Here is a 13,836-nt window from a genome sequence, read left to right as displayed (position 1 = left end):
CATTGCAGATCATTGGTGAAAGGATGGCCTGTTCCATAAATGGTGCTTGGTAACCAGTTATCCTATGGGGGGAAAAAAAGTAAAAACAGTCCCTACCTCACATTCCAAATACATCAAGGACAATGTATGCCAAGACTTTTAAAAGTATCAGAAAAAATATAGGAGGGTATTTCCTTAAGACAGAAAAAAACAACTACGAAGTAACATGGATAAATTTGATTAAAATTAAGAGCTTCTATTTCTACGTAGACATAAACAGTGAAAGACAGACCACAAACTGGGAAAAGATGCTGCAACAAAGCAACAGATAGAACCACCAAAGTTTAAATATACAGAATAAAAAATAGAAAACTTAAATGGAGAAAGATATACACACATCATATTTATGTGTTTTATAAGTTAATATTTTTAAATATGTATTTTACATACTATATATAATGTACATCTCACTAGTCTAGTAATCAAGGAAATGCAAATTAAAACCACAATAAAGTATCATTGACACCCATCAATTAGCAAAAATATAAGGTGAGGCTGTGTAGCAGTGAGGATTCTTATTCACTATTAGTGGGAATATAAATTGGTACAATCACTTTAGAGGACAATTTGGTATTATCTTGTAAAGTTGAATGTGGCACAGCACTTTCACTCCTAGATATATGTGCCCTAAAGAAAATCTTACACATGTGCACCAGGAAACATGTACAACAGTGTTATTAGGAGCATATTTTATATTAGCAAAAAAACTGGAAACAGCTCAGATGTCTTTCAAAGGAAAATGGATAAATTGTGAGATATGTATAGCTTGGAATGAACAGATTACAGCTAAATGCATTAACACTGATGAATCCCAGAAACACAACACTGAAGGTGAAACAAACCGTGGACAATAACTCGATTCACAGTGTTCAAAGCAGCAAAATGAAATAAATTATTTAGGCTCAGGTACACAATAAATGGTACAGAATTGGCTAAAGTTATTAATATTAATGGGCATGAAGGAAATCTATAAAGAAAAGCAATAGTGTGAGTAACACAAATCTCATATTGGTGGTTACTTTTGGGGATGTGTTATCATTTAGGGATATATATGGGTTTCAGAGATCCTGGCAATATTAAGCTAGGTAGTAATATCTTTTTTGTCTGTATGTGTATTTCACAGTAAAATCTTTTTGGAAGTTCATTAAAATGACATTTAAACTTTTTGTATCAGCATGGTAGTCACACCTTTCACTTTTACAGTTTAAAAATAGGCACAGGCTATAAATATGTTGTGCTACCCATGAATAGCAACAGTATTCCCTTTTAAATCTTTAAAAACACTTCTGGCTTTTGCTTGAATCATTGCCTTCCAGTCATTATTAGATTGTATAAAAGTGGAAAAAAAATAAAAATAAAATAATTTAAACCAGTGCAGTGAAGATAAAAGAAATTGTACTAGACAATTGTACTAGAAATTGTACTAGGCAAGTCTTCCCTTGCCTACCTTGTGCTTTCAAGTCATGATATTCAGCCAAGCATAGTACTTCTTTGTATTTCTATAAGAAATGCAAATTTTTCTGCATCTCTAATCGTTTTGTTTGGCATTAATAGAATAGTTTTCTCATGGTATAATTTCCATAGGTTAACTGTAACTCAGAGAAAGCTACACGCATTTGCAATGCAGGTTATGTAACAGGTTTTTTCCTAAAGTAAATTACACCAACTTTATCTTGTTTACTGCAGATGCGCATTGCCGATTTGCCATTGTGCATATTTGTAATTTGATAGCTGTTCCTCATAGGATCTTTGTTTCACTAATGATAGATAAATGTAAAGTGTAAGGAAACTTTAATTTGTTGCTGGTTTGCCACCAGTGCCTATAGGCATTCCACATGGGGATTGCCAGGCCCAAGGTGCATATTCCAAAGAAGAAGAGAAAGGAAACAGAAAAGGAGATGCAGAAAGAGTCAGATTGTGTCTCTTAATACTTGTTCCAGGAATAGAGATGTCCTGATTTTGCTCTGGGTACCTCTGAGTGTCATGCACATGCCAGTACATACAAAAAATGGCCAGGCTTTATAGACTTGATAATGGCCTTCATCCTTTACTGTTCCTTCTCTTCTTGTGTCCCCTTTTGTCTTTTACTGTTTTTTTCTTGCTATATTTTACAAGAAGGAAAGGATCATTGGATCCAAAGCCAGTCTCGAAGATTGAAATGTTTACTTAAAGAGCTGTTGTTTTAGGGAATGTAACTTTTTTCACAATTTATTTTTTCCCTAAAACACATACCTTCTGTAAGTTTTGTTTTTTTTTTTATTTGTAGACACTGTTGATTCCATTACTCCTGACAAAGTACGAGGTTTAAGGGATATGTTGAACAGCAGTGCAATGGACATAATGTATTATACTAGCCCACTTTATAGAGATGAAGTAAGTATCATGATTATCTTGTTGCTTTTGGGTATTTTTTAGAGCTATAGAATATGTGTCCTGAATTTTAACATTTTATGCTATTTTTACAAACAAATGAGAAATTATGAGAATCCATTAATCTGTAAATAGCCTGTGTTAATAGTGAATTGGATCATCTTCAAACTGCACATTGGACCCTTAATAAAATGAGTAATCTTGGAAGTGGAAGATTGGTTAGAAAATAGCTCTCTGAAAAATACAGTTTTCATAAATCTGATTAATTATATCTATGATTGTTGTTCTCACTAAAGAATTTTAGAAATTTCCTTCAAATTATTTGTTTATAATAGACTTGCTTTTATTCATGTTTCTGGAGTGGATTCATGTAAACGGTAATGTTGCTTATGTATCACAAAAGATAACCCTAAAGGGGATAAGAGCTGAAAGTTTTTTAGAGGGATGAGAGAATCTACCAATGCGTTTTGTCACTTTATTAGTAAGAGAAAAAGAATTCTGTTCTATAGGAATAACCTTGTCAGTTACTTAACATGTATTAACTTTGTTTAATCCTGCTCAGAACCCTATGAAGTAGGTATGATTAGTATCCTTATTTGAAAGATGGAGAAGGGGGTGTAAGGAGTAATTACCAGTAGAGTTGCTCTGTGTTGCTCCAAGACAATCCATTTCTGATTTTGTTCATTGGAAGTCATTGCCTGACTCCATCCAGGATATCCTTTACATAGCTACAGAAATATGTTTGGTTAGTTGCCACTGAAACTTCCTTCTCTTCTGGCTACCATTTCCTTAGGATTTTTCTTCATTCCTCTTTCTATATCCCCTCATCGCCATGCACCTGTATTGGGCAAGATCTGCCTTGATCTGATTACAATAGTAAAAGAAGCTACAAGGAGAACTGCTGTTTTGAACCTAATTCTAGCCTAGGAAGGCTTAGTTGGTGAAGTAGAATACTAATAATACACATGTTCATAATTCTGTATAGTGTGTAGTGGGCATTGTTAGCTGTGCCCTAAAGGTTAGAAAAGTGAACTGTAGTATTGCAAATGAAACCAGTGAGAAGGAAAAAAAGAAAAGAGAATGGTTGAAAGCATTACTATACACACACACACAGACACCCCATGTATATATATGCCTTACAGACACATATGTCTTTGGTAGTACTCCTAAGAAGGTATTTTGAATGTTCAAGGCTAAAAATGTACTGAGATGTGTTCCCCAAAAGTAGTAATGGTGGTGTTTTTTTTAAGTTTTAAGTTTGCATGAATAGCAACAAAAACTAGAAAGAGAAAAGTGGCAGACTCAAAGCTCTGGCCATTGGCTAATGATGACTAAGAAAGTGGTCACTTTCTATTTTACTCTTATAATCTTTAAGGATAATTATCCTCAGAATGGAATTAAATAAGGGGTGTGTGTGTGTGTGTGTGTGTGTGTGTGTGTGTGTGTGTGTAATGATCTTTTTTTTTAATATTTCTTTATTGATTTCAGAGAGAGGAAGGGAGAGGGAGAGAGAGATAGAAACATCAATGATGAAGAGTAGTCATTGATCAGCTGCCTCCTGCACGCTCCCAACTAGGCATCCAGCCCGCAACCCAGGAATATGCCCTGACCAGGAACCGTACCTCAATCTCCTGGATCCTAGGTCGATGCTCAACCACTGAGCCACACCTGGCTGGGCATGATATCTTTTTTTTTTTTTAATTTATCTTTATTGTTGAAAGTATTACAGATGTTCCCTTTTTCCCCCCATTGATCCCCTCCACCCCACATCCACCCCACCCCCAGGCCTTCCCCATACCAATGTCTGTGTCCATAAGTTGTGCATATAAGCATATAAGTTCTTTAATCTCTCCCTACCCGTTCCCCTTACCCCACCTTCCCTCTGAGATCCCTCAGTCTGTTCCATGCTTCTATGTCAATAAGATAGATATTTAGTAGAATGAGGGAAGTGGAAAGAGAACACCCATTGTTTTAAATTAGTTTTTTGATTCAGTTGAATTTCATGGAAAAGCACTGAGAACTTGTGGCTGAGATTCATCAGCAATCTTTAGCAATGTTTCCCAAACATCCCTAATTAGAACATCACTTGGGGGGCTCATTAAAAATGCAGGCATAAAGGAACCCCATGGGGGAACTTTGGAATTTAGGGTATTAATGTGAATTTATGATTTGAAAATGTGTGTGTATTTATGTATTTAAGTATATATTGTTTACACATCTATATATTTCCTAATTCTGTGCACTGAAAGGTCCAAGAAGCAGACATCCCAATCTAATGAACACAACTAGAACCCAGATCTTTTCCCTTAGTATTCCCCACCAGAAAGAACTAGAGTTACTTGGAAAAAATGGCTGGTCCCAGAGCTGGGACAAGATAGGTACAAGTTGAAGCTAAAACAACCTGTTATGACAAAAAGTAGGAAAAATGCTCAAAAGAATAAAGGGGCAGGTTACAAGGTCAGGAGTCAGATTGAAAAAGCAGATCCCGCTGGCCAAATCTGGAACAATTTGAACACAAAATAATTAAGTAATTATTACTTATTGTAAGGAATTAGTAGTACTTTTAATACAGAATTATAACAAGACTAATATAATAAGGGAATTCTAAATCATTGAAAAATTCATAAGTTAATATTGATTATAAATAGATAAACAAACGGGGAAAGGGAGGTCCTTTGCTTACAGTAGAATGCCAAGGGCTTACTGTTAAATGTGGAGGGAATGCTGGAGTTGTAAAATCCTTAATTTGCAGCTATCATGGTAGGATCAAATAAGGGAGGACTGGGCAAGAATCATCTTGGATGCTAAATTGAGGGCAAAATTTTGATGAGAACATGATGTTTGCATGGTCTTGATGTGTATTCTTATAGACTGCTTATTAAAGAATGAGAAAAGAGCCCAGCTGGGCGTGGCTCAGCGGTTGAGCATCAACCTAGGATCCAGGCGATCGGGGTTCGATTCCCAGTCAGGGCACATGCCCGGGTTGCGGGCTGCAGCCGATCAATGACTCTCTCATCATTGATGTTTCTAACTCTCTCTCCCTCTCCCTTCCTCTCTCTGAAATCAATAAAGATATATTTAAAAAAAAAAAAAAATGAGAAAAGATATAGAGTGGGGAACTCAGGCGACACCTTTACTGGGTGTTACTGAGGGACACTCAGGACACAGCATCATTTATGCAGTATTCCAGTCATGAGGAAACATCACATACACACAAAAGGAGGAAGTTCTAATTAAAAAGTAGGATGGCACTATGTTCTTTTAAAACGTCAAAATCATAAAATACAAAATATGACTTTGGAAAATGTTCCAGATTAAAGGAGGCTAAAGAGACATGATAGCTAAGTACAACATCGAATCCTGCACTGTATTCTGCACTGGGTGGGGTAAAATGCTACAAGGATGGTATTAAATCAACTGACAAAATTTAAATGTGGATTTTCGATTAGATGAAATATTTTATCAAAGTAAATTTATGAAGTTAATAACTACAGTGTTTATGGGGGAGAATATTCCTAGTCTTAGAAAATATACACTGAAGTATTTAGATGTAAAGGATCATGACATCTGTAATATATCCTCAAATGTTTTTTTTTAAAAGTTGTGCGTGTGTGCATGTGTGCGTGCTGTGTTATAGAAACAGAACAAGTGCCAAAATAGGCTAAAGTGCTAATAGGTGAATCTTGGGTAAAAGGTACATGTAAGAGCATTGTACTATTTTTATTTTGCAACATTCTATAAATTTGAAATTATTTTCAAATAAATAGAGAGTTAAGAAAATGACAGAAAGTTTCCCAGGTCCCTTCCCTGGAGATTGGAAGTCAGCGGGTCCAAGGTAGAGCCTGTGTTTGTTTGGTTTGGGGTTTTTTGTTTTGTTTTGTTTTTTTAGTTAATCCTCACCTAAGGATATTTTTTCCATTGATTTTCAGAAAGGAAGGGAAGGGAGGGGAGGAGGGAGAGAGGGAGGAAGAGAAAGAGAGAGAGAGAGAGGGAGGGAGGTGAGAGATGTGGGGGGGGAGAGAGGGAGGGAGGGAGGCGAGAGAGATGTGAAAGAGATGTGAGAGAGACAACAATTGGTTGCCTCCTACACGCCCCCAACTGGGCCAGGGATGGAACCTGCAACCCAGGTACATGCCCTTTACCAGGAATCGAACCCATGACCCTTTGGTCCGAGGGCTGACACTCTAACCACTGAGCACACTGACCAGGGCATGCCTGTGTATTTGGTTTGTCTTTTGAACAGTTTCCCAGGTGATACCATAAGAGAAGTTCGGGGAACATTGCTAAGGCATTGTGAAAAACAAGAAAAACTTGGAAGTGGGCAAAAAATCGTTATTTTTAAAAAGGAAAACTCATTCTATAAATCAAAGTCCATCTGGTACAAAATTGGTATTAGGCAGTATTTTAGAATAAACTATTTTTCAACAGTATGTGTTTTCTTAAGGAAGTTGTGATAAATAACAGCCCGCAGTTCTTCAAGATTCATTCATGCCTGGTGGATGAACCTTGTTGGGTTGATTGACAGGCATATGAAAGCCTTTTTCCCCTTCCTCTTTTTCCCCTTTGACTCAGGTTTTGGAGTCAAATAGATTCAAAACCTGACACTTAAGTAGCTATGTGACCATAGATCAACTTTCTCAGTTTCCTCACTTAGAAAATGGACATAAAATAAGTGGCAGATAAAGGTTGCCATGAGGACTAAAGATATACATATAAACAGGGTGGGGCAAAAGTAGGTTTACAGTTGTTGAGTACACGAAGCGCAGTTTATTCTTGTATTATTTTTTATTAATTATTGTGTTATTTTCTATATGAACAACTGTAAACCTACTTTAGCCCCACTCTGTATATATGGTTTCCAGTGTACTTCCTTGTCCTTAGCTTTTCATCTTCTGATTAAGTATATATGTCTTTATTTTATTTCAAGGGCTACCATTTTTAAAAAATGGATAGACTTATTTTTTTAACTGTAGAAAGTGAAATAAGTGTCAGTGAATAGAAAATATGGAAAGGCCCTGGCCAGTGTTCAGCAGTTAGAGCGTCAGCCCATGCACCAAAGGGTATCGAGTTCAGTTCCCAGTCAAGGGCACGCACCTGGGTTGCAGGTTCGATCCCCAGCCCGGTCAGGATGTGTGCCGGAGGCAATCAATGAGTCTCTCTTACATCAATGTTTCTCTCCCTCCCTCCCACTTTCTCTAAAAATCAATGGAAAAATATCCTCGGGTATGGATTAACAACAAAAAGAAAGAAAATATGGAAAGGAACACATTTGTTTACTAACGAAGGACTTTGTAATAACTAAAGCTGCCTTGAAAAAGAAGCATCGCAAGGGAAAAAAGTTTGTAAATAATGTGAGGTGATGGGCTTTAAACTTTATTGTGCTGGTCATTTTACAATATATACATATATCAAATCGTGTTGTATGTCTTAAACTTATATAATGTTATATGTGAATTATATATCTCAATAAAACAAACAAATATTTTAAGTAGAAATGACCACTGTAGAGTAGAGATACTCACTGGGGTGGATGCTGAGCAGCTTATCAGGGGGACTACTGGAGGGACTCCTCCCTTCACAGCAGTTTAAATTGGATCACCTCCGAGGTCCCTTTTCACTGGAGATTCTGAGGTGCTCATGGGAGGATCCTAACTCATGATTGTGCAAATAATCACTGAAAACCCATCGTTAGGGAAAAAGTTTTTTGTATGAATCAGTACTTCTCAGGTCATACTTCCTGAGGACTAGTTTTTAAAACAACTAATATCAGACTTTCAGAACATCATTGGAGAGCCCTTGTGCCTTATTCAGCCTTAACTAAAGTAGCATGAAAAATCAGAGAGAACTGTATCTCTTGCATACAACTGAACTCTCTTTTCAATGGCTTTTAAAAGTGAAGAATTATAAAGAAAATTGTCATGGCAGTATCTTGCCATTGCTATTTGAAAATTGTTTAATTGAGTTTTGTTGTAATTAAGAGACTTACTGTAATTTTGAAAGAATTGTTTAATTGATATATATATGACTAAAACTATCTAAATAATTTTTCTTATTAAAATTTCCTGAAGCAGGGAAGACAAAGGGTTAATTATACTCATCAGCCATATTTTATGTGTTTGGAGTTTCTCTTTAAAATGCTGAGCTTTTTCCTTTTGGGTTGATTTCCTTCGTAAATTTTAACTTTTAGGCAGTGGTTACGAGATTTAGAAACTCTTAAGCTTTTGAAAGGCCATCCAGTGCCTACTTTGTAAGAGGTTAGCTGACTTGATTAGATAATATTGTAGAGCTAATAAAATTAAGAGTACAGGATGTATCATTAATCTTGATCCAGATACCCCAAATGAATATGCTTGGTCACAACAGGGATCCTAGCTAGGAGAATGTAATTGGATCAGATGGGAGAAAGGAAACCTAATTAGAAAAAATCTAATGAGAGTAGACTCTTTGGATACAACAGAGAGGTGGATTTTTCCTTTTGCTGCTGAGTGGATGACTTATTAAAGCATTTAGAGGGGGTTGATATTTTTAAAAACAAACCAATTAGATACCTTTTGCCAGAGTACTTAAGTATGTATCCTTTAGTGTTTTAGACTTACATGGTATGAGTCTTAAAACCAGGCCTTCAAAAATAAAAGCTATTAACAAATGTAGCTTTTAAAGGAACTTATTTTATCTAAACATTAGCTTTTCTACACCTTTAGATTGTACATCAGGAAAATTATAGCTCACTTTGAACAGAGCATGTACTTTCATATCACACTGCCTACTCCTGAAACTATGTTGACTGGAATTACCTATGACCCACATTTTACAGGGCTTTTATATGCATTTGCCACTAAAGCAGTATTTCCTAAAGTGTGACCCCCAGAACTGCTGAATCAGAAACTCTGGGGTGGAGCCTAGTGATCTGTATTTAACAAGCCTTCCAGGTGACTGTGATGCACATTGAAGGTTGGAAAAACATTGCATTAAGGCATGGGATTCTTTTGCGTTTCCTCAGAAAAAAAGTTAAAATGTCCAATTGAAGTAGCATTTTTGCATTCCTCCCTGGAGAAAGGGCAGCTTATCATCCTTCCACGTGCTACCAGCTCATCTTGTCCTTCTCTTCCTTCATTGGCTGAATGTATTTCATCAGACTCAATACGTGGTTTCAGTAGCTTTAACCAAACCCTCAGTGTAGCTTGTAGAGCTCAGATGTCAGCAAAGAGAACACCATGCCCTCATTCACGTCACTGCTAATCCTGCTACGCGTGAATGCTCAAATGATTTTCAGTTTATGTCAGCAGGTAGAGAATGTTCAGTAAAATCTGATGGAGTCTAGATGTCCTTGAGACAAAATAATAAGACTGAAAATGGAAGCAACACACAACTAATATTTGTATGTTGAGTAACAGCTGGCATAAGAAATACTGAAATGAGAAATTGACAGGAAATTTACCATTAATTGTAGTAGTCAGCAATAATACAAAGAATAGAGAACTACCTTAAAACTCAGGCCAGGAACCAGTGTGGATCTGAGTAAGAACCTTATTCTTCTGACTTTATGGCACATTTCAGCAATGTTTGTTAGAGCTAAATTTCAAAGAAAACAGTTTTACAAAGAAAAATGACTAAGATACGTCCCACATCATTAACCTCTAAACCTTAAAAAGCTCTGCTTTCCAGCCGTATAAAACAACTTCTTACTCATATTTATATTACCAGCTTTTGGGAATTTTGGAATATCAAGTAGATAGATGTTAGCTTTTTCTTTAATTGTACAGTGACATTTCATTACATTATTCTTATCTAAATGCATAGTGTAATAACATATATACTGTGTTAGTATACCTGTTATCATAAACCCAGATATGGCCTAAAAATTGCAAGGAACAAAAATTTAGAATTGTATGTAAGTTGCAGTGAAGAAGTAATTTCCAGGGGCTCTTTGAAAATCTTACTGGCATCTACATGGAACTGTTTTTCTTAATCTGTGGAACGGCTGGCTCATATATATAGTTGGTTTAAGGACTGTGAAAGGATCTGTATGGGTAATATCTGCCTTTATTCTTTAATGATGATATGGGTTATAGTAATATATATCTTCATTTCCTGAAAGGTTTTGAAGCACCTGAGTTAATTTTAATAACCTAGGTATATTTGGCCAGTAATATGTGTTTTTCTTTCTTAATGTGTTTGAGTTTAGAAATAAAGTTCGTAGTAGTCAGTGATTAATATGATAATGTTCTCTTATTTCAAACAGCTAGTTAAAGGCCTTCAGCAAGAGCTGAATCGATTATATTCCCTTTTCTGTTCTCGGAATCCAGACTTTGAAGAAAAAGGGGGTAAAGTCTCAATAGTGTCACATTCACTGGGATGTGTAATCACTTACGACATAATGACTGGCTGGAATCCAGTTCGACTCTATGAACAGTTGCTGCAGAAGGAAGAAGAGTTGCCAGATGAACGATGGATGAGCTATGAAGAACGCCACCTTCTTGATGAACTCTACATAACAAAACGACGGTAAAATACCCTAGTCTCTTAAAACAATTGAAAATGTCTTCATGGAATTACTGGACTTCTTAGGAGAAAACTTGAAGATTTTCATGATAAAGGAAAAATACATTGTTCAGGGTTCAAAGATTATTAGATAACATGCCCCATCAAGAAGAGACTGTTTTCATGCTAATTATATGCTTTTTCCCATAGCATAAAATAAATAGTTTTGTCACCTGCCTCTTTTTCTTTCTATCTATTCTTCACAATTTATTAGGAGTGAAACCTAAAACTTATTCCAGCTGAGTCACTGTGCAGAATCCTTGTTGAAAATATTTAACAGTTTATAACCCTTTGTAGTTTTACTAATCTTAGAGATGTGCCCTTACCTTTCTTACTGTTCTGGAAATAATTTTCAAGCCCTTTTTTTCTTGGCAAATCTATTTTTGACAGATTTTATAATTATGTGATCACTTGTGGCCTTGTGGATACAATCATTTAGTTTGCTACATCCCTATCTTCATCTGTAATTACATGCTCTTTCTTCTTTGTCCTCTTAATGACTATCCAATCGATTTTAATAGAACAGTGAAAAGTCACTCGTTTGGATAGTTAGCATTATATAAAAACCAATTTAGTTGACTAAAATTTTTACTCAGGAAGCCATAGGTTTGTTTTAGTCTTATGGAAGTTGTTTAAGGATTTTATTTAGAATCTTACTAAATAAAATTTAGTAAGATTTTAGACACATAAAGTATACAGTGGCAAAATAATTGATAGGTTTGAAAGAAAATGTCATATTGGCAAGCCTCAGAACAGCATTTTAGATACAAAATCCAAAAAAAATTTTTTTCAACAGTCTTATAAAATGAACTGCACCCTTTTTTAACCTTAGTTCTATTGTTTATTAAATGTAAGTAGATATGGAACATGTAATGGGAAAAAATCGAAATAACCCAAATGTTCACTAGAAGAGAAGGGTTGAATAAATTGTGGTTCATTTGTGTGATGGACTATTACACAGCTGTTACAAAAAAGTAGATCAGGAAACAAGTGAAAAGATCTCTAAGACTCATGATTAAATATAGAAAAAAGAATGGCATAGAACAATGTATATAGTGTGAGCATTGGTGTGATTTTTTTAGGAGATATAAAAATCTACATATGCTTTTATTTGCCCCACATTTTACTAAAGAATACAGCAAAAAAGCTACTAACAGCAGGTATTATGAAGAGTTGGGGTACTTTTACTAATCATTTTATAAACTTTTAGAGACTTTCTATACTACAGCAGGTGCGTTTATTAAGTATTATCAATAGGGATTAATCTAAGGGATTAAATAATGGGTCTTTAATTTCTTCTTTATACTTTAGTGAACTAGTGAGCATCTAATATTTATGAAATAAATACAAATGTGTACATAATTTTATAATGTTTCCTAGGCTGAGAGAAATAGAAGAACGGCTACATGGATTGAAGGCATCGTCTATGATACAAACACCTGCCTTAAAATTTAAGGTAAAGAAAGACTGATGAGATTTTCATTATCTGTCTCACTTTTTTCCAAACAGCATTTGAAGCATGACATTAGGATTCAAATTAAATCTAAATTATTGTTTTTTCCAATTAATATATATTGAACATATGTGTGTTGCACACTGCTAGTTTCTGTATTCTACAAAGAAAAGAATGGATAAGACATTCTCCAGCCCTTAGGATATATAACAGTGTTGTTGGTGCTATTAGAAGTATGCAGAATGATGTGTGTACGAGAGAGGGGCTTTAATTTTGGCTATAAAGGGTTACAAAGGAATGACATTTGTACTTGTTATCAGTAAATTGGAATGTTGCCAAGTTGAGGAAAGGAAAAATGCTATTCTTTGTAAAAGAAAGAACATAAAGGTGTGGAGGGATATAGCTTTATAGTACCTCCAGGAAACACAAAATAATTTCAAGTAGTGGGGGGAAAATAGAGACAGATCTGGGAAATATTTAGTATTTAGAATTAACAAACCTTGGTGACCAGCTATTTGTAGGTGGTAAGGAAAATGTGGAAGTGGCACTGATGATTCTGGGGATGGAAAGCTTGCATTTCAGTCAATGAAAAGTCTATAACCAAAGCACAAGATGGGATACACGTGGTTAGTTTGGAGCAGGGTGAGCAAACCAGTTTGGCTGGAATGTACAGGACTCGGGGCTGTGAAAGAGCAGGAAGAGCTAGAAATAAAGAACTTATATTGGATGTGGGCAATGGGAACTTTTTCAGGGTTTTTGAGCATTAGAACAGAGCTGTCAAAAGCAGTGGTTTAGAAGAATAAAAGTGACAGAGAGATGTCAACATTCACCTGACTGTTGAAAAGAACATAGCCTATGGGTGAAAAATAATTTGTTTGTAATATTAAATGGAGTATGGCATGCGTTTCCTAATACTTCTTCTGTTGAATGTATGCCGGTATCTAGTGTACTATATTATCTCTTCCTAAGATCTTTGTGTTTTTTAAATCACAGGAACTTAACATATAGGGTAAGTAATGGAAAGATGCAGAATTTTTTTTAAATAGTAAGAATTGGGGGGAACACTTTGTAAAGTATACGATTGTCTAATCAATATGCTGTACATCTGAAACTAATACAAAATAATATTGAATGTAAATTGGAATTGAAAAATATATAAAATAAAACATTACGAATTTTCTTATAGAACCTATCTTCACGACTTGTGAATGTTCTTTTTAAACTTATACATTTAAAAGCCATAAGTAAAGTTATAACATACATTTAAAGGCCATAAAAATATGGTCTTTGGAATCATCCCCACCTGGAATTTGCGTTCTATCTCTACCACAATTATTACTTGTAATCAGTGTCAAATACATAGAATTGATATGGTAGAAAATATAAAGTCTTCTATTTTTTTATTTTATTTTATTGATTTGAGGGAGAGAGAA

The 13,836-nt window shown here is 35.3% G+C and overlaps 1 protein-coding gene across 6 annotated transcripts in view; it reads left to right on the top strand.

Moving 5' to 3' along the window:
- Positions 1-13,836, top strand: part of DDHD1 (DDHD domain containing 1) — a 72,287-nt gene that overhangs the window by 42,870 nt on the left and 15,581 nt on the right. For all 6 annotated transcript variants that reach the window (XM_081155879.1, XM_081155878.1, XM_081155876.1 and 3 more), the window contains 3 exons: positions 2,306-2,412; positions 10,652-10,914; positions 12,331-12,406. In XM_081155879.1, coding sequence (XP_081012005.1) covers positions 2,306-2,412; positions 10,652-10,914; positions 12,331-12,406 — 446 coding nt within the window. The remainder of the gene's footprint in view (positions 1-2,305; positions 2,413-10,651; positions 10,915-12,330; positions 12,407-13,836) is intronic.

The sequence above is a fragment of the Miniopterus schreibersii genome (assembly GCF_964146895.1).
Source record: "Miniopterus schreibersii genome assembly, chromosome: 1".
Lineage (NCBI taxonomy): Eukaryota > Metazoa > Chordata > Mammalia > Chiroptera > Miniopteridae > Miniopterus > Miniopterus schreibersii.
Note: the sequence above shows the minus strand (reverse complement) of the source record. Positions and strands in the feature narration are given on the sequence as shown.